Raw genomic sequence first — 21,055 nt, forward strand, 5'->3', positions numbered from 1 at the left:
GTGAACGAATTATTATTCTGTGGTTTCAGTGGAATGTCTGTCAGAAGCTCGTCCGAGGGAACAATTAGGTAACATAGCGACTAACGTCGCTGTCCTTAACAAGCAACGCTCCCGCGGATGTAAATGTTTTGGATGTACGCATAAGGCGTGCGGCTCAGGCTAAGTTAATTAGAAGTTAGTCTTATTTTATCCTCTTACATATGTTGTGTCGCACAGGATGAGCTCTTCTGATTGGGTGACATGTCACCTTATAGTCAATCCAGTCTAGATACTGTGGGGTAGGACGATGCTTAATCCTGAATTACCTCTACTTACGTCTAAGTGGTACGCTGACAATGAGGCCTGAGAGTCAAAAAACCTTGGGGGTAAAAAGGTTGGTTGTTTTTTTTTTCATATTATCTTGATCCTTAGAAGGCTCACAAAAGCTTTCTGTTCGTTATGCTCACAAATTCCCTGATTGGTGGGTAGGTTATTTAAAAAAAAAAATTCTGTCCAGAGGCATAAACATAGTACATTTATGATATTTGTTTGTTCTGTCTTTTATGTTTCTTAATCTCCCTGTTATAGTCCCTCAAGACAGTTACCATTCAGCTGGATCTTTGCTGGTATACATTAAGCCAGACAGCCTCTTGCTGATGTCTTCAACTATTTTAATAACTGTTTATTCAATGCAGAGTCTTGGTCAGTATAGGGCCTGTTCCAGAGAGCACAGGGCAACCACCATGGAATAACAGGTCATAAGAGGACACACGCTATGGATAAACTGAGACATCGATCCACCAAAGTGCATGTCTTTGGACTGTGAGAGGAAACTAGAATATCAGAACGAACCCCAAAGACACACAAGGGGGAACATGCAAGTTTGTCAAACCCACAGCCCTAGAAGTGTGAGGTCACAGTGCTACACAGTGTATTATTGTGCTGCCCTGCCTAAGTCTGAATCCACATTTTATTACCAACTCAATTGTATATGAGTGCATGTTTGGCAGGGGAACATACTTATTCCACTCAGAAATTGTATCAGGTTAATTTTACAGGGCCTTGGTATTCCTGGAACCGAGCCCGGAAGGCATATGGGACGAGGCAGGGGAACACCTAGGATGGGGTTACAGGCCCTTATGGGGCACATACTCACCACGGACAATATAAAGACCCTTATTCACCTAACCGCCTGTTTTTGGACTGGAGGGGGTGGTGGGAGTACGCCAAGGAAACGGGCCCAACATAGGGAGACCATGCGGACTACTGACACACACAACTGGGGGGCTGGGAATCAGAGCCAGAGGCCTCTGCGTGTGAGGCTCAGGGTTATCAACTGAGCCAAATCAAGTTGAATAAAGCAATTTAATATCTGTCCAAAGCAAAATAGGTTACAGCTTTGACAGGGGTCTGGCCGTTGGTTTTAATAACTGTTTTTCAATTAAAACTTTATGTTGGAGCATCGGTGAAGCAGAAATTGTAGAGACCACGCTGTTACTTAACCATACATGTTTGTTTCTGCATCTATTTAAATATAAATTGAATCTTGGTTTCTAGCACATTTATATGTGCCATCAGCTCTTAGGGTTTGGCATAGAAATGTAAAAGCTTCTGTAGAAAGGTCTTGCCCATGGAAATAAATGCTCTTTTTCCAGCTGCCGTACTCCACAAAAAGGCAGCTTCCAAGTAAATCCCTTGAGTTACGCAACATGGTGTACACTAGTCCCAATCGTCTTACTCTGCATGAAAAGACCACCTATGGAAATGTCACTGAACAGTCAGGGTAATGAAAGAGAGGCGTGAACAGGCACTGTGTGGTGTTTCCCCGCTAGTGCATTGCTGAAAATGTGGCAAGCCTGCAGCGTATTTTTTAAATGTAGGACTTCAGCGGCGATGTATGAGTGTAGGTGTGGTTGTGAGTGTATGTGTTCGGTGTTTGGGGGGGTGTGTGTGAATAAATGCACTCCTGTTACCCCTTCTTGGTAGCGCTGGAGCAGATGTCCCCAGTGTACAGGACGGTCTGGCTTTATTTTTGTTTTCTTGTCTGCCGACAGGACCTGCCATGTGATTCGGTTTCAGTAGCAGGCACGCCTCCTGAAGACTTTGTTTTTAGTACAGTTTGCCCCCCACCAGCCCCCAACTCCCATCGCCCAAGCAATCAATCATGCTGCGCAAGTGTGAGAGGTCTTGCGCAATATCGGGGCTGCTTCTCAAAGTGCATTTAACTTTTGTTTAAACTGTCTAACCTCACAAAACAGCAGCCCGTCCGGTTGGGTTTCCCGTGTTGTTGATGGCGCCCGTTCTTCAGTTTGCCCAGGAATACTGTAAACATGTCTTACCCTTCTCTGTATAATCATGCATAAATTTGTGAGACAAACCAAACTCATAGTTTGAGATTAGTTACACTCTTGCCTCAGGAAATTCTTCATAATGAAATACAGGGTACTTATGTTACATACTGATCACTGATGCTATGTTTGTCCAAGGAAGTCTGACAGAATGCTAATTTGAATGATATGTGGCGAGTCGGAGAACTCTTCTTCTGCCTCTGTGGGTCTCCAAATAGCAGCCATGTAAGAGAACTGAAGCTTCAATTATGCAATGTAGCCCTTAGTCATAAATGAGAAGCACAGTGTTATTCATTTCATCTAAAAGACTGATGGCTTTATTATTGTTCTTTAAAAGTGAGGATTGCAGGAGAATGTGGGAAGCTGTGTGATCATTTATTACATTCTGTTCTGGCTCTCCAGTGTTCTACCTGAGGCACATTCATTGAAAACCTTGATAGCCTTGAAAACACAAGATGCACAGGAGATCTCAGCATAAAGGTTATCATGAATATTGCAAAGAAGATAAGACCATTCAGCCCATCTTGCTTGTAATTTCATATTAAATATTCAAATGCTGGTATAATTCACCCAGTGCTGACTAAGCAGGATGTCAGATACTGGAGGATCAATCCAGAGTTTCGAAGGCTTGCTTCCTTTGATCAAAGCTCGGCTGGTCACTTACTGCATTCTGTCTATGGCCGTTTGTTCTTGAATCAGCGCTAGTAAATCGATGACCAGAGTTCAGTGTGTCCAAGATTTCGGTTACTTTGATCATAAATAGCAGCAGATATTACCTAAGTTAATGTTAGGCTTTAATTGGCAAAACTGAGACACTGCATGCATGTCATCTGTTTTCATCTTGACTTTCGGAAATATTAATCTTTTTAATGTGTCCTTATTAGACAGCAGGGGTATAGACATGTTACTGATGCATTTTGTATGCCATGCATGTCTATGCTTCTTCACTGGATCAGCACACAATGGTAAAGATAAGGATTGGACCTTAAGTCTCTGACCCTAAAATAGAGCTCTTTTCAAGCCTTCTTCATTAGAGAAACATTCGACATGAGTAATAGCACACAAAGATATATGCTCAATCTTCCATAAGCCAAAAAGGAGTAGGTACGTTTAAGAATTATTCAGCTTATACGTGTTCCTTCTAAGTGCTAAGAAATGGGGCCTGTGTATTGCATTATTTTTTTGTTCTCTCTGTTTTCTCTGCTTTTGATTTCCTATTGATTACGATGTTTTTCAATTCCTTGATTTGATGTCATTTAACATAACATAATTGTATTCTACTGTATATGCATGTGACTCCTGTTGTTTATGTTTTTGCTCGTATTTGTAGAAGGTTACAACTAAACATGAAAGCCTCTAATGGAAGAGAAGTGTTTGCTAGAGCTATTAAGTAGTGGGAGTGTTTTTCCCCCTTTTGTTTTTACACTGCAGATGAGAGCTGAGGTCAGCAACAAATTCCTAATGGCGAATGCTGGAAAAAAGAAATGAAGTAGTTCCCTTTGCAATCTAAGAATTCCAAGGTTCACATGACTTTTGAAAAAATAGCATTCGGAATTAGAGAAAACTATAAACAGCATTATGCTTTTTGGGAAGAGGCCTGTTATATTGTGCTCAAGTGTTTAATTTGAAATGCAGAAAATATGATGTATACAAGCAATGGAATCCAATATGCATGCTGTCACATCCCGATCGTTCCGATCCTCTTGTGTGCCACGCCTCCTCCTTTGCTCTGTGTGGAATCCTCATATGGATTCCCCATGTCTTCAGCTGTTCCTAGTTGTGTAAATTGTGGTTACGTATTTAAGTCCGTGTCTGTGTGTTTTCGTTAGTCCGCTCATTGACGTCGTTTCATGTTCCTGAGTGTGTTGCTCCTGATTAAACCCCAATGTTCACTCGAGTTTCCTGGACTCCTTCTCCTGCTTCCCCGCTCCATAATCCTCACTGTTGTGACACATGCATGCACACAAACAATTTTATAATGCACAGTATGAAAGAGTATAATGGACAGTGGTGTGCACTTCACGTTTATGCAATTAGAACAGTATTCAGTAAAAGTATCGGTCACTGTTTTCGTTCCTGTAGTATCTGCCAAATTTAGCAGAGGGACCTGATATGTGGTTTGTTGGCCTCACATATGAGCTGCGATCTATTAGAAGTTGTAGAGTCATCAATTCTGTATGGTGACTGTTCTGAATGAATTGGAGAAGAGGTATTGAGAAGAGCTTCCGGGGATCAGCTTGAAATCCTGACACCAGCTTAGCGCTACAGTGATTACAGTGCCCTCTTGTGGACAGCCACAACATCACTGTTCCTTGGTTGCAGGACTAGACATTTTTTTTGTTTTATTGATTCCTTAAACAGTAGCAGATGAGGTGCAAAATTTACCAATGGGACCCCCCTGGGCCAGCAAATTGTACCAAGTGTCCCTTTTGATTACAAACAATTGTGCAATATTTTACAGAGAACCACCACCCCCCAACCCCCCCCCCCCACTTTGAGACCCCTCCACTCTACCCTTAAGATAAGATAAGACCTTTATTAGTCCCACAGGTGGGAAATTAGCATTTTACAGCAGAAAAGTGGACAGTGCAGCAGAAATAAGTAGAATGCAGAAAAGTCATTAAGCAATAGCAGTAATATTTAACAATAGGGAATAAAAAAATGCAATATCTACAATACGATAGTCAAAAATGGTACAATTTTGCCGTAAAAATTAAGTATAAATGTAATGTAGGTTATATTGATTGATAAATAAATAAATAAATATGTATATGTATATACACATATTAATAGCAGCAGAAATGGGTTGCAGAATAAATAAATATGTATATGTATATACACATGTTAACAGCAGCAAAAATGGAGTAATGTAACATAAAATATATGAGACAGTGCTTCATAAAAATATTAATTCTTAAACATATTATAGTTAGGTCTTTGCGCACACAGTGCTCAAAGGTATAAGCTCAGCTCCTCTGTGCACACAGTGCTCAAAGGTATAAGCTCAGCTCCTCTGTGCACACAGTGCTCAAAGATATAAGCTCAGCTCCTCTGTGCACACAGTGCTCAAAGGTATAAGCTCAGCTCCTCTGTGCACACAGTGCTCAAAGATATAACCTCAGCTCCTCTGTGCACACAGTGCTCAAAGGTATAAGCTCAGCTCCTCTGTGCACACAGTGCTCAAAGATATAACCTCAGCTCCTCTGTGCACACAGTGCTCAAAGGTATAAGCTCAGCTCCTCTGTGCACACAGTGCTCAAAGATATAACCTCAGCTCCTCTGTGCACACAGTGCTCAGAGGTATAAGCTCAGCTCCTCTGTGCACACAGTGCTCAGAGGTATAAGCTCAGCTCCTCTGTGCACACAGTGCTCAGAGGTATAAGCTCAGCTCCTCTGTGCACACAGTGCTCAAAGATATAACCTCAGCTCCTCTGTGCACACAGTGCTCAGAGGTATAAGCTCAGCTCCTCTGTGCACACAGTGATCAAAGATATAACCTCAGCTCCTCTGTGCACACAGTGCTCAGAGGTATAAGCTCAGCTCCTCTGTGCACACAGTGCTCAAAGGTATACGCTCAGCTCCTCTCTGCACACAGTGCTCAAAGGTATAACCTCAGCTCCTCTGTGCACACTGTGCTCAAATGTATAACCTCAGCTCCTCTGTACACACAGTGCTCAAAGATATAACCTCAGCTCCTCTGTGCACACAGTGCTCAAAGGTATAACCTCAGCTCTTCAGTCCTGTACAGCATGAAAGATGCTCTTAATTGTCAAACTATGTTCTGCCAGGTTTTGTTGTCTGTGAAGAAATACACTTCTACAAGACTTGCATTATGCATAAATGTTTGTATTTCATCTGCCTACTGTTATTTGTATCAATATTTAATTATTTATAAACATAATTTGCTACCCAATTGCTTGCTACTTCAATGTGTTTAATCGCTTCTGCTTGTAACTTTGACTCTAAACATCATATAATCTTTGGTCAGGCTTCTGTAGTAACCCCAGTCATCGCCCCAAACAAATAAACAAAAATGAAGCAAAACCATGAATAATTGAAAGGTAGTGAAACTGAGTGTCTTGTTTCACTTTGCTTTGTCCATTTTTTTTTGGGCAGGTGAAAGTGAACAGAGCCGGTAAGGTGCTTCTTTTTGTCCATCCTAAACTCTTCCCTCTCCCCATATTACGGCACACTGTGTTCAGCCAGGTTCAGCTGTGGGTCTTCAGATGCCACGTCGGAAACTTATTGCTGCTGAAAGTGATGGTAACGTATTATGTTTAAAAAGTATGGGTACATATGTGATGTTCAGGCAATTGATTGTATTAGGAATGTAATAAACGCTACATTAATTAATGTGTAATGGACTCTCACGTAGGCCTGTATTTTGTGCATTATTGTGCTGTTTTGTTTTTTCATTATGATCTTTGTCTTTAGTATTATTTTTATATATTTGAAACTGTAACATACACAATTTTATTTTCCATGTGTTTCGTCTGCAAAGTGGGCTAGTTTATGGATTGTTAATGTTGTTTGATTTTGCGAGGGAGTGATATCTGCCTCGTGGTCACTTGACATATTTCGGCTTTTGTAAAAGTATTGCCGTATATGGTAAAACAATGAACAGGCACTGATGTACAGGAGTTTTGACCTGCAATCAGCGGTGACGTGCACTTAGTGCCGACAGTTAAATGCTTGCCATTGTTTAGAAGCTTTTTGAGGGTTCAGCATCTCATCATTTTTGCCGTTTGAACAGTGCGTTGGCGTGTTGTCGGTGCTTCGTTTGCATGTTTGCGCAAATCCTCTTAATTGACACTTATTCCTACTTGACCACATCGCACTTAAATTTAAAGGAAACAATTTACTGTCGGCATACAATTAACGGAAATAACTTTATGCCATTATTTCTTAAATGGCAGAGAAACGAACATGGGAAGATTGCAAAATATACATATCGCTTAACCCTCGCCTTACGGAATTCTCTCTTGCATAAACGGTGATAAATTATCAGTTGTGTAATCGTGTCCCTCCCGCTTGTAGAAGGGCTCGATAACAGAAAGGTGCATGCTTGAGGTGTGTTCTTTGAGGTAGCGCTATCTGTTACTAAGTATTGTTGAAAAGAGCTGCGTGAGTCGCCCTGGGCTCGATAGCCCCTGACCCATGTGTGCCCTCCAGCAATTACTATCGATAGCAGGTACTTCATTAAGGGCTCTTTTGTGGTCTTTGTAAAACATCACTCTCCATGTAATGGTGCATGTATCAAAGCAGATTGGGTAACACAAAAGACGTGACACAGGGTCTGCAAAAACCAATAAATGATTTAACAGGCTCCCCTATTAACTCGTTGAGTTTCTGGGTCTTTAGCTAGACTTTGTGGAAATACTTATACTTACTTATACTAGTGGGAAATGTGAGATAATCTGTATGGGATGGTAAGAGACATTTTAATTACTGCCGGGTAAAGAACCTTAGTGAAACAATTCAAAGTTTGTGTGGTTAAGTTAACATGATTTTGGAAGGTTACTAAACACACGATGAGCTCCATTTGCAGTTATAACCCCCTATAATGTTTGCTCAGGATCCAAGTAATTCCAAGGAATTGCCTGGAAACATAATTTTTAGAAACATAATAATTCACTGTATAGCCTACTACTCTGTTACCAGATATTCCGTCAGTTGTCGCTTTGATATAAGAAATGCAATTCTAAGACAGTAACCGTAGATCAAATGTATTTGTTTTTCTGTTTTCACCCGCTTCATTGCTCTGTTTTGCTTTTCATTAGCACCTAAAGCATAAAACAAAGACTGTATTCTTTTGGGTAATTTAACTGTTAAAATTATATATAAAGTTCTTTAGAAAAGTTGGTGCTGCTCTGGAAAAGAGTGTTGCCACACAATGATAACAAAAATGGAAATTACAGTAATATAAAAATAAAAAGAAATGTTTCATTTCACAGACATTCTGCTCAAAACAGATTTTTTTTTTCATTTTAACAACTGGAATTGTTTCTGTTTCAGTCAGTATTGAAGTGGAGACTGACGATTATGACAAGCAAGGTATAGTAAGATTTATGCTTGATTTAAATTAGTGCCTTGTTACTTTATTTAAGTGCATATGTGACTAATAGGTTAAATAACAGTCTCGCTTGTTTCTCATCTTTCTTATCTCCAGTGCTCTATCAAGGTAAAAAAGGAGTAATATTGTTATACTGTCTATTATACAAATGTAAGGCATTAGTGGGTAGAAGATTTTTATGTTTTTCCATGCAAGAGTCAAGGCTCAAAAACATTAAAAAAATATGGAATTCCCCAGGTATGTGTGTGTGTGTGTGTCTGTGTGTGTGGGTGGGTGGGTGGGGGGGTCACCCGCCCCCCCCCCCTCCCCCCCTTTTGCCTGAATGATTGAGAGTACCCCCCCAGTCTGAGGTTTTAAGTGCCCCTTTTCAATAACCAAAATTTAAAAATTTACTGTGGAGACCGCCCCCCACAGCAAGCACCCCCCCCCAGTAAGCACACCCCCCCATGCCCAAAACAGTCACTGTATTCTTTTATTGAACTTTCTGTAACTGAGGAAGAAGAATGAACTTTAAATGTGCCATGTATGCAAGCAACTTTGATCTGAAAATGAATTGGTGGTACTTGTTTCGAGTACAAGAGTATGTAATATACCATATTCACAATGCAGATTAAATGAATAAATACTTTAAATTAAAAACTGTGGCATTTAAATATATAGCTTAATAATATATAATAAGTATTCTACTCAAAGGGTGATTTTGCTGTTTGAAAATGTAAGCTCTTTTTGGTGTCCATTTCTGTGTATTGCAATGATGAATAAACTATACAAAGAGGGTTATTCCCAGTTTTTATGCGTTCATTGTTTTAAAACTGTAAAAAGTATCGTCATCAGCACGTCAGTTTGCTTGGAATTCCTCAGAACATACCACAGTGATTTAACATGGAACAGCAGGGCAAGATTTTGAGTAAAAGCCTGCAATTCACTTTAGCCACTGTGTATTAAGTGCATTGCAGTTGGACAAATACATTCTTGTTTTTCCTTTTCAAAGCTTGGAAAACTCTGTCTTCCAGTCGTCATATATGATTACTTTATAAACACAGTATTGAAAGCTGAAGTAGTTGCCTATGCAATGGTACCTTCTTATTGAAAAAAACTGGTGATTTTCCGGTTACTGCACTGTCAGAAAAAAAATATCAATTTGTACCTTTCAGGGTACAATTTCTAGTCACTGGGGCTGTACCCTCGAGGGCCTGCTGTAGGTAAATGTACCTTTAAAGGCACAGAATTGGACTTTGAGGAACAAAACTGTACCAGGGCTTTAGGCTTTTTCTTCTGACAGTATGGCAGAGTTCAGGATACTTACACTTATCCATTGATTATAAAAAACTAACAGACCTATTTAATGTTTCATTCCAACCAGAAATTACATTCTGTAATAAATCTATTTCGCATTTACATAAAGACAGAAACTTGTGGTTTCTCATCTCTTATGACTTCTGAATTAATTACAATTCAACCTCATGTATCTTAGTGGGCCTGCGTTCATAGTGGGGTACCGCAGGGTTCAATTTTAGGACCACTATTGTTCCTAATTTACATAAATGATATAGACACCAATATATACAGTAAACTGGTGAAATTTGCAGATGACATCAAGGTGGGTGGTGTGGCAGATACTGAACTAGCAGCTCAGCAGCTACAGCGGGATCTTGACTGGGCCGATACCTGGCAGATGAAATTTAACATAGACAAATGTAAGGTACTCCATATAGGGAGCAGAAATAAAGTACAGGTATTTTATGGGACCTACTGAAATAAAGGTAGCTGATTATGAGAAAGACCTTGGTGTGTATGTTGATGCTTCCATGTCTCATTCTCGCAAGTGCGGGGAAGCAATAAAAAAGGCCAATAGGATGTTGGGGTATATCTCCAGGTGTGTGGAGTTTAAGTCAAGGGAGGTAATGCTAAGATTATACAATTCCTTGGTGAGACCTCACCTAGAATATTGTGTGCAGGTTTGGCCACCATATCTTAAAAAGGACATTGCGGCCTTAGAAAAGGTGCAGCGTAGGGCCACAAGAATGATTCCTGGTCTTAGAGGAATGTCATACGAGGAAAGGTTAGTTGAGCTAAATTTGTTCAGCCTCAAGCAAAGGAGACTGAGGAGGGACATGATCCAGGTCTATAAGATTCTAACAGGTTTGGATGCTGTTCAACCGAATAGTTACTCCAGCATTAGTTCAAATACAAGAACTCGTGGCCATAGGTGGAAATTAACAGGAGAACATTTCAAACTGGATTTAAGGAAGCACTTCTTTACACAGCGTGTAGTCAGAGTATGGAATAGTCTTCCTGATAACATAGTGCAAGCTGAATCCTTGGGTTCCTTTAAATCAGAGCTAGATAAGATTTTAACAACTCTGAGCTATTAGTTAAGTTCTCCCCAAGCGAGCTCGATGGGCCGAATGGCCTCCTCTCGTTTGTATAGTTCTTATGTTCTTATGTTATGTTCTTAAAACCGCCAGTCATCCATTTTTCTTACATAATCCTTTTTTATACAACTTTGCTGTAGATTATGGAGGTTCCAGTCAGAAACGGGAGACGGGAACATGTCACAGAGTTACCAGGGCAGGAAATTCTGAAGGTGAACGGGGGAGGAAAGTGACGGAGGAGAAGTCCCACAGGGACAAAGGCAGGAGAGGAAACATAAAAGAAAGGAGGAAAGGGATAAAGGAGAAATATGAGGTGGAGGACGAGTGTGACGAAGATGCGCCCAAACGTATGAAGAACAGAGATAATAAAAAGACCAGGAAGAACGAGGAAGGAGAAAAATCCAAGAGGAAGACCAAGATCAAGAATGTGAAGGAAGGAAATGATGGAGAATCTGATGACGTTAAATGGGGACGTTCTAAAAAGAAAGAAAAGGCCAAAAAGAAGAAGGGGAAACAGGAGCTGGTGGAAGAAAGGTGAGGTTGTATCTAAGGCATCGTTTAAGATGGAGATTGGGTCAGGCTCCTGACGCGCCTTCGTCGCTTGTGTAGCTCAGAGTCTGAGAGTTTCTCTGAGGGAGGGGAACTGCCAGAGAAGAAGGAGGGATTCACACAGGAGGAGCTGGAGCAGCTCAAAGAGGCGGTGGATGAAAAACGAAAGCTGATCATCACCCTGAAAGGCAAACCGTGGCCCATGAGAAAGAAGCTCGTGACCCTGAGGTCAGTATCTACTGCTTATGTACAGAATGTTTGCATTAAGGTTTATTTTCTGTGATTTCATGTACCTCAATATAACTCATTATATGGTTATATGAATAATAAACAATGTATAAAACTCTGATTAAAACAATAAAAATGTTTTGGACAAACCACTAAACCGTTATATTAATATATACATCACTTAGTACTTTTAGTGAAAATTAACACAATTTCAGAAAACTCTAAATTGCCTTTTCTTCTTTGTAATATTTTTATCGCGCCCAGTGAAACGAGTCAATTAAACTTCAATGATTTGTGTTTTATTGAGTTTTGAGAATTACTGATGTTTCACAATGAGGCTGTCAGTGTTTGTGTGGTTGTAGGGAGTCACAGCAATTTCTGGAGAAGTACGAAGGGGCCCTCGGCAAAGGGAAAGGAAAGAGGGTTTATGCTTGCAAAGTCATCGTAATGAAGGTGAGACCCACACCCTGCTCTTACGTTAAGCTTAAAGATCACGAGAAAGCATTTCCCCTGAGGAGCAACAAAGTATTCTGTTTGATTTATGTGTGTGTCCAGTTAATCTCTAAAGTATTGTTTAGTGATTAATGGATTCTAATGGAATATTCGTTTAATTTTTTTTTCCTTCTGTGAAGTGAAATCGCTTTTGATGATTTAAAAATGATTTAAAGAGAGATACCGATACAGAAAATTTTCATCAATGACATTATGCTGTATGTGTATCAAGTTATGGTAAAATAATATTCATGTATTGCTGAGCTCTACTGAGAAACTAAAATTGATTCTAATTATAAATATTGTCAGGTTGAGTAACTCGGCAGTTGGAATGGTTTAATTATGCAACAGTGCCCTCTCCTGGTCATACACTCGCAATTGCATTTATAGAAATGGATGAAGTTTCAGCGGGATCTCGAGAACTTCAAAACTGCTTGTATCCCTTGGGAAATGAAAATAAAAGACATTGAAAGTAAGATTTTGAATAATCATACATGTAGTTCATTTTTATAAAGCAAATTTGCATAAAACTTTATTAGCAATGTTATACATTAGTATAAACAGTAGTGGGATGTGTTTTTGTATCTAGTGTCTGAAATATTTGTCATCAAATACAGTCTTTACTAAAATAAGGAATAGCATTTTTGTATTAATCGACCATTTATGTTTTTGTGTCATGGTGTATTTTTTAGGCCACTTTGGATCGTCGGTTGCCTCCTATTTCATATTTTTACGATGGATGTACGGCATCAACTTGATTTTATTTGGTCTGACATTTGGCCTGGTAATGATGCCCGAGGTAAGGCAGGAAGTGTGTTAGCAGATAGAGTGACATACATATTTTCCAGTATTGTCATTAGGGCCTGTCACATTGATTTATACCATATCCTGGCAACCATATTCAGTGTTCACAGAAAGTCCTGGGATGCTTGCTAAATCCTGCAAAAATCTTGCAGATTTATTGGTTTCATAAGAAAAGTCCATTAACAAGTAATGTTTAACATACATTTAAGTGTCATAAATTTGACTGACTCATCATTTTGATGTCAATTGCAATTGTAGTCACAAAGGGATACTAAACTCAAATATTTGGTATTTTATGCTATTTCAGAGGTACTAATTAATAAGGTACCCAATGCGACTGCTTGTCAATGAACTTTTTAACTCAGCGCAGCTCTTTTAAATCTATAATTTGTCTTTTGGTTTATCACTGCTTGAAATGAATGTTTCACTACAGGTTGTTTCTAATGTGATATCATTTGTGAAATATTGAATAAAGTAATGGCTTTTACAATTAAGAAATTTGCAATAGGTTCTCAATGGGATGTTCCTTGTTGTGATGACTGAGTCCTTCCACCATTTGACTTATATATTTCCTTTAAGCAAATGTATTAAAATAAACTTAACAGAAATGTCCCAAAATTCCACCCCAAAGGTTTAGTCTCAGCATTAAAAGTAAATACAAAGCAGGTAAAACCAGGGGTGTTCAAGGGGCATGGATACCCCATGACACAATCAGGGGGTCCAGCATTTCACAGGGGCCCTTGAATACGTAAAATTATAAAATTATATAATTTAAGGGATGGGGGGTTAAATACTGTCTAAATAATGAATAATAAATATCTTCTAGTGTGGAGGTTTTGTATATTGTCTTTTTGTTGGCATTAAATGTTGAAAAAAGGTGAAGTGATTGAGGTTTGGGTAAACTGAGTGGAAGCTGTGGACCTGCCCAAGGCTCTGATGGGGAAGCCCTACGGCAGCATGCCCAGAAAGACCGTCCCGAGAGGCGAGGAGGGCGGCGCCATGGACTTTGCCGTCCTTTGGGATTTCGGGGTGAGCTCCTCTCACACGGGGGAATATGCAAGAACCATGATGCTTAGTCAACTTTCTTTATAGTCTCTGCTCTCTTCCAATATGTCATGAGTTTGTATAATTTGCATTGATCCTTGCTTTCCGGAGCATGCACACATACAGATGCTAACAGAGAGTGCTGTCTATCTTTTTGCCCCTCAGGGCTACGCACAATACTCAGTGCTCTTCTATGGATACTACAATAACCAGCGTGCCATTGGCTGGCTGAAGTTCCGGATGCCCCTTTCCTATTTTTTGGTCGGAGTGGGGACAGTGGCATACAGTTATATGGTGGTCATAAGAACGTGAGTGTCCATAAGATGGTGTCCTTCACGGTGCGAGTGTCTGTAAGGTGGCGTCTTTCACGGTGCGAGTGTCTGTAAGGTGGAGTCCTTCACGGTGGGAGTGTCTGTAAGGTGGAGTCCTTCACGGTGGGAGTGTCTGTAAGGTGGAGTCCTTCACGGTGGGAGTGTCTGTAAGGTGGAGTCCTTCACGGTGGGAGTGTCTGTAAGGTGGAGTCCTTCACGGTGCGAGTGTCTGTAAGGTGGAGTCCTTCACGGTGGGAGTGTCTGTAAGGTGGAGTCCTTCACGGTGGGAGTGTCTGTAAGGTGGAGTCCTTCACGGTGGGAGTGTCTGTAAGGTGGAGTCCTTCACGGTGCGAGTGTCTGTAAGGTGGAGTCCTTCACGGTGGGAGTGTCTGTAAGGTGGAGTCCTTCACGGTGGGAGTGTCTGTAAGGTGGAGTCCTTCACGGTGCGAGTGTCTGTAAGGTGGCATCTTTCACGGTGGGAGTGTCTGTAAGGTGGAGTCCTTCACGGTGGGAGTGTCTGTAAGGTGGAGTCCTTCACGGTGTGAGTGTCTGTAAGGTGGAGTCCTTCACGGTGTGAGTATCAGTAAGGTGGCGTCTTTCACGGTGTGATTCTCTGGATGCCACCTCCAAAGTTTGCTTTGGATTTCATTCATACATCATTTCTTAATCAGAACATATTCAACAATTATCAATCCATTAAAGTAGTTATAAAGTTGTTTATTTTCCTTTTTGTGGTCTCTGTATGGAAGTGTTAAGTGTCCAAATCCTCACGCAGGCATTTAAATCCATTAACTCTCCATCATCATTTATATTTGATTACAATAGCAATTCAGTTCTATATACCCTTTTACGACTGAGACAAAATACTTATAATGTTGACCTAAGTACTTATGTTAAAAAAAATGCATTAAATTAATATGAATATATATTTTTGGATTTCCTTTTTTTTGGAGTAGTAGCATGTAGCTCAGTGGGCTAAGCCTGTGTGCTTGTAATCCCAAGGTTGCTGGTTCAAACCCAGCCTTAGCACATCTGTGGCTCCTTGAGGAAGGCCCTTAATCCGGGGCACTGCTATGGGTGGCTGCTCTTCACAGACAGCTTGCTTCCAGAAAGCAAGTTGTTGGCAGTGTAAAGACAATTTCCCCATAGGGATTAATGAAGTGATGATGATTATTGACGTTTAATTAAACTTAATTTCTTGACTGTGCAAACACAATGTGCACTTCTGGAACATTCTTTGAAACTGATTTTCTTTTACTCACACAGGATGGCGCGAAATGCCAACCGAGATGGTGGAGGAGATGACACCAGCTTTAACTTCAGTTGGAAGATGTTCACCAGTTGGGATTACCTCATTGGCAACCCAGAAACAGCTGACAACAAGTTTGCATCTATCACCACAAACTTTAAGGTCAAGTAACCACCACATAACGTCAAGTAACAATTGAATATTGGCAAGTCAAGTAACATTGACTTGAGTCTTATGTAAAAATTAGATGTCTTCTTTTGAGGTAAGCAGAGTCAGTGCTCAGATTTTGGAGTGATTAATTTACTTATAAACTGCTCTTTTACGGTGTATCAATCTCTTGGTGTCTCTTCCAAATATGCGTTTGCTTGATGGAAAGTGAATTGTAACAGACCACTTGCAAACACTCTCCCTCCACAGGAGTCTATTGTTGAGGAGCAGGAGAGTCAGAAGGATGACAATATTCATCTGACCCGCTTCCTCCGTGTTCTGGCAAACTTCCTCGTGCTCTGCTGTCTGGCAGGAAGTGGCTATCTCATCTACTTTGTGGTCAGAAGGTCCCAGAAGTTTGCTCTGGATGGTCTGGAGAACCACAGCTGGTGGGAAAGGAATGAAGTGAGTTGCATCTTGAATTTGTTCCAGGGAATTGTCACAAAATGCCTACTTTCTTGGTTTATTTCTGAGTGCGACCCATCTGAACAGGGTTAGTGGAGAATTGACTGTACTTGGGCTAATGTATGTGCATGTACTGTATCTCTAAGGAGAACAATTCAGTGTCTGTGTGAAATGTGCCTCTGTTATCGCCCAGGTCAACATGGTGATGTCGCTGCTTGGTATGTTCTGCCCAATGATGTTTGATGTGATTAGTTCCCTGGAGAACTACCACCCCCGCATTGCCCTCCAGTGGCAACTGGGCCGAATCTTTGCCCTTTTCCTGGGGAACCTCTACACCTTCATCATTGCACTCATGGATGAGATCAACCGCAAAGTAAAGCATAGGAATCCTTGACAGACCTTTTAATTAAATATCAAGACAACTCAAGTCAAAGCAGGAGTTTTATTTACCACGTGCACTACGTGGGTTATGCAGTGAAATACAACTATATGAGCAGACAATACTGTGTAATTAAAAATTACAAAGGGTAAATTTCAAATAAAAAATATGTATATACATATGCACATAAACTTCTGGTACAAAAAATATGAAATGGAAAGATATACAATATAAATATATTTAAATGTATAAGAGCATAAGGCATACAGCACAAACAGCATGCATGCATTATGGAATATACCGTATACTACAAGTACAAAAAGTTTATAGAGTATGATTCCGTAAGTACACAAAATGTATATCTGTACTAAGGCACTAGTGTTATAAGAAATATGTAGAATTCTTAGAGTGAATTTTAAATATATGATGTGCAAGAAACCAGTTCAAGTGCAGGCAGATTGTATTTCTATGCATACTTATGTAACCCCTGCAAATTCCTCTTGGGGACCCTTCTGTAGAGATCAGAGGAAGACGCAGTGAAGTTGAATATGACCGCATGGGAGGCCGGTCTGTACAATGGCACTTCTGTTGGTAATGCTTCAGGTCCTGTACCTGTGCATCCAGCGGATGTCCCCAGAGGACCCTGCTGGGAGACCATGGTGGGCCAGGTACTGCGGTAATGTCCTGCCAATACCAATTACCCCAGAGGGCTTCCAAGATAAAACACCTTTAAATAAAGCCTGTATAAAGGTTCACCATAATAATATATCACATTGCCGTCACCAAGCTTCAATTAAGCAAAGAAATGTAATGAGTTTTCTTGGTGTGTTGCTCTTCGACCTGCTGCACAAGGAGACACACAAATTGGTCTTTGTGCCAATGCAGGAATTTGGTTTTTATTAAAATGATCAAGCAGAAATTATTGTTTTGTGTTTTTTGCGTACATAGGAATTTGTTCGACTCATTATATCGGACACCATGACCACGTATATCACTCTGCTGATTGGTGATTTCCTGCGCGCCCTGTTCGTTAGATTCTTTAACTACTGCTGGTGCTGGGACCTGGAGTATGGCTTTGTAAGTATGGCAGTATAGTTCAATCACCTTGGTGATTTCAAGTATTTGGCATACAAATATAGGTGGCAATGCAGATTTGCAGAATGCTCTAATTTATTCATCCTTATTGTTTTTACTATATGAAAGCCATCATACTCTGAATTTGATGTGAGTGGAAATGTCCTGGGCCTGATATTCAATCAGGGAATGATATGGTAAATATTTTTATTTATTATTAAAATTGCTCTTTAGCTGGGAATTATTTTCTAAATGAGCGAAACATTTTCTATAATGTAAGCTGCCGTTTTCATTAGCTGTGTAAAGCACCCTAATATGTTAATCTGATAAAAGGGTGTGTGCCACCCTTCAGTATGCTGCTATGACGTCATCCCCCTTGGTCAGTCGCTATAGGCACATGGCTGAGTTCTGTCGTGTTCTGTTTTTGTGTCTGTGTGGAAGGATGGGTGCGTTCTATGCCCCCTGCCTGCCGGCGCTCAACGTGCTGCGTCTGCACGTCTCCATGTACCTGCAGTGCTGGGCCGTCATGTGCTGCAACGTCCCCCAGGAGCGAGTCTTCAAGGCCTCTGGCTCCAACAACTTCTACATGGCCATGCTTCTGGTCATCCTCTTTCTGTCCACCCTGCCGGCCATATACACCATCGTCACCATCCCTCCGTCCTTCGATTGTGGGCCTTTCAGGTCAAATCCATCTTTACGCAGACTGATCTTACATCTTACTGGCCATAGCACATGTCTACTAATTGTCCCATATCATTCAAGTGCATCATCCCCCATCATCTTGGTATATGTGTCTACCACTGCTTACACTCTTTAATTAAATACTAGCCTTCAGGGGTTCAGTAAAGGGGGGAGTTAGGACAATTCCAAGGGCCCCTGAGTGACAACAATTTGGAGCATAATTGAATTAGTCTGGGTTGGGGGGCAAAATCTCTAGCGGTACCCCTGCTAGCCTACATAAACATTATTTAAAGATTCATTATTATTATTATTATTATTCATATTATTATTATTATTATTATTATTATTAAAGAAATTGCTTCATAAATGGTCAGCTCATATTATTGCACAAAAGGTGAAATCTCTGCATAAATTCATAACGTCTACCGGCCTTCCGTTTCAGTGGTAAGAACCGCATGTTCGATGTGATTCAGGAAACCCTGGAGACCGATTTCCCTGCCTGGTTCGGAAAAGTGTTCAGCTATGCCTCCAATCCAGGGCTCGTCCTCCCATTCATACTGGTCATGATGTAAGTAAGCAGGTCACAGAGGGACTGTGTTTCATACATACTGGGAAGTCTGAACTGTAAAAAGACCACATGAGATACAATCAGGTAGTAACATCATTATGGTATTTGTAGTAAATTTTTATATTTGTCTGTGTTTATTATGTACACTAATGGAAAAGCTACGGAAAAAAAAATGCTGTTTCCTGTTTTTTTTTATTGTTCCAGTCTAGCCATCTATTATTTGCAGTCTACGTCCAAAACGTATAAGGTTGCCAACCTAGACTTAAAGAAGAAACTGCAAACTGTAAGTCTGATCGCTGCACTGAATTTCGAAATAATTATAAAGGTGTTTATATGCGAATGACATAGCGTGAAATGTAAGGAAACACAAAACTTTCAATAATACAGTATGCATCACTGTATTTCAGTAGATGGCAGTACAAAAACATTATTCCATGGTTGGTATGGAAACGTTTTCTTTTTGTGGGATTACTGTTAGATCACAATAAACACTAGATCAGGTCATTCTTACTCGTAGGTCTTTCCTCAGGGGGATCCTTGGTAATATTGCCCCAATGTCACGGTATGATTACAGCAAAGGCAGTGAGTGTACAGCTTGATGCATGTGCTCTATGTGCTTCTCATAATACTGTTTCATGAGGGCAGTGCATGGATACATCCCTCTGTTTTGAATAAGCAAAATGAGGAGAATAAGAAGAAGAACAAGAAAGCAGCCCTGAAGGCAGCAGCTGAGCTAGAGGAGGCGAAAAATGCTGCCACCTGCAGGCAGGAGACTGAATGCGGCGAGTCTGGGCAGGACAGAGACATCACCACTTCCAGGCAGGACAGAGACATCACCACTTCCAGGCAGGACAGAGATGCCCCGTCACAACAGCTCAGCCGGGGTAAGGCCTCTGTAAATCCTCTCTTTCCTGGGTTATATACGGAAATGCACCTAACTGGTAAGCAAATACGCATTCCCCATATAAAGCGATGTGCGCAGCAATTTCTTGTTGTAGTAAAGCAAATGCATATTTTATGTGCATTTGCGCTGTTATGACATATATTTTCCGTGAATTTAAGGCTTTACATGGCTAATGTGTACTTCATTCGCGGTATAACGGTCACAATACATGGTAATTTCTTGTCATAACTGCACAATGCACATAAAATAAATACATTTGCGCTGCTACGACAAGAAATTGCAACACGTTGCTTTATATGGCGAATGCGTACTAGCGTACCGGCTACGTGCATCCGTGGTTATACACCTCTACACTATTCTGCTGCTCAGTATCATCTGGATGATGCAGCTGGGTGTTGGAAAGGCATATCCCAGCAGCCAGGAACCGAATGGTCGAGGTGGAGGGGCAATATCAAGCAGGAGGGGCAATGTGCGAGGGGCTCACAACTGTTATCATCTGATACCCTAACCTCATCCCTAAGCCTAACCATAAACCCCTCCTACCCCTCGTGATAAACCCCTCCTACTCGACATTAGCCCCTCCCACTCGACAACTGGTATATTTGAGGTGTTTGTGGAAACATGGCTCTTTTTCAGCCTTGCATAAGGACTTGAGAGGAATCTCCTGCTGCTTCTCGCCATGTCACAGGGGAAAGCAGGGAAGGAAGAAGGGAAAGCAAACAGACCTACCAGCATCCCAATAGCCAGTTTTACCCGCTACATGGCAGAGATACACGACAGTCCAGACTCGCTCCCCCTGGTGGATTGGTGAGCAGGCCTCCACCACCTCGGGGCACAGAAATGGGCGGGTATTTACCTGGCAACCCACGACCGCCAGGACCCGGGTCCCAGAGGAGCCTTAACTTTCACTAAGAAAGACTCAGTCACTGATGGAGATCGACATGCTGGCCAGCACATGCTGCGGTGTCTGTTGTTCTCGGGCTTCTATTCCTTTACGTTAAATTTTAAAGGTTAGGATGTATAATTCAGGCATTCATTTTGGGCATTATGTTTGACCTTTTAGAGGTAACGCATGCTTGTTTAAATTATTAAATTAATTGCCTTCTATGAAGGTTTTCTTCTACACAAAATTAAGGCAATATTGAGGCTTTTCAAAAAAAATTAAACCACCTGTTGAAGATATGAGCTGCCTTTAAGAAGTAAATTAGAAGCATATAGTTGTTATTAAATGATTGTACTACAAATAGGTAGAACGACCCAGCCAAGCTGTGAGGACTTTAAAAGGAGGTGCTGTTATTATGAGGGGACATTGACTTCTGTGCTGCCTATTGTCCTTTACTTGATATATGTTGTTAAAGATCAGAGTTGGGTAATTCAGGTCCAGA

The 21,055-nt window shown here is 40.8% G+C and overlaps 1 protein-coding gene across 1 annotated transcript; it reads left to right on the forward strand.

The window, feature by feature from the left end:
- The first annotated feature begins 6,476 nt into the window (after positions 1-6,476).
- Positions 6,477-21,055, forward strand: tmc1 (transmembrane channel-like 1). The gene is made up of 20 exons (XM_072709230.1): positions 6,477-6,590; positions 8,343-8,381; positions 10,916-11,309; positions 11,385-11,552; positions 11,915-12,005; positions 12,435-12,516; positions 12,737-12,843; positions 13,779-13,877; positions 14,058-14,200; positions 15,470-15,614; positions 15,870-16,064; positions 16,258-16,437; positions 16,962-17,111; positions 17,392-17,520; positions 17,647-17,714; positions 17,959-18,198; positions 18,641-18,766; positions 18,971-19,049; positions 19,443-19,650; positions 20,359-21,055. Exons 1-20 carry the CDS (start codon positions 6,554-6,556, stop codon positions 20,580-20,582), a joined length of 2,904 nt encoding a protein of 967 aa, XP_072565331.1. The 5' UTR covers positions 6,477-6,553; the 3' UTR covers positions 20,583-21,055.

Source organism: Paramormyrops kingsleyae, chromosome 2 (assembly GCF_048594095.1).
Source record: "Paramormyrops kingsleyae isolate MSU_618 chromosome 2, PKINGS_0.4, whole genome shotgun sequence".
In the NCBI taxonomy this organism is placed as follows: Eukaryota; Metazoa; Chordata; class Actinopteri; order Osteoglossiformes; family Mormyridae; genus Paramormyrops; species Paramormyrops kingsleyae.

What these genes read in the sequence shown, in the direction of transcription:
- tmc1 (XM_072709230.1), top strand. Translation starts at nt 6,554, where the DNA reads ATGCCACGTCGGAAACTTATTGCTGCTGAAAGTGATG. An exon ending in TATTGCTGCTGAAAGTGATG is followed by an intron (nt 6,591 to 8,342) that starts GTAACGTATTAT and finishes TTTCTGTTTCAG; the next exon opens with TCAGTATTGAAGTGGAGACT. An exon ending in TGGATGAGATCAACCGCAAA is followed by an intron (nt 16,438 to 16,961) that starts GTAAAGCATAGG and finishes ACCCTTCTGTAG; the next exon opens with AGATCAGAGGAAGACGCAGT.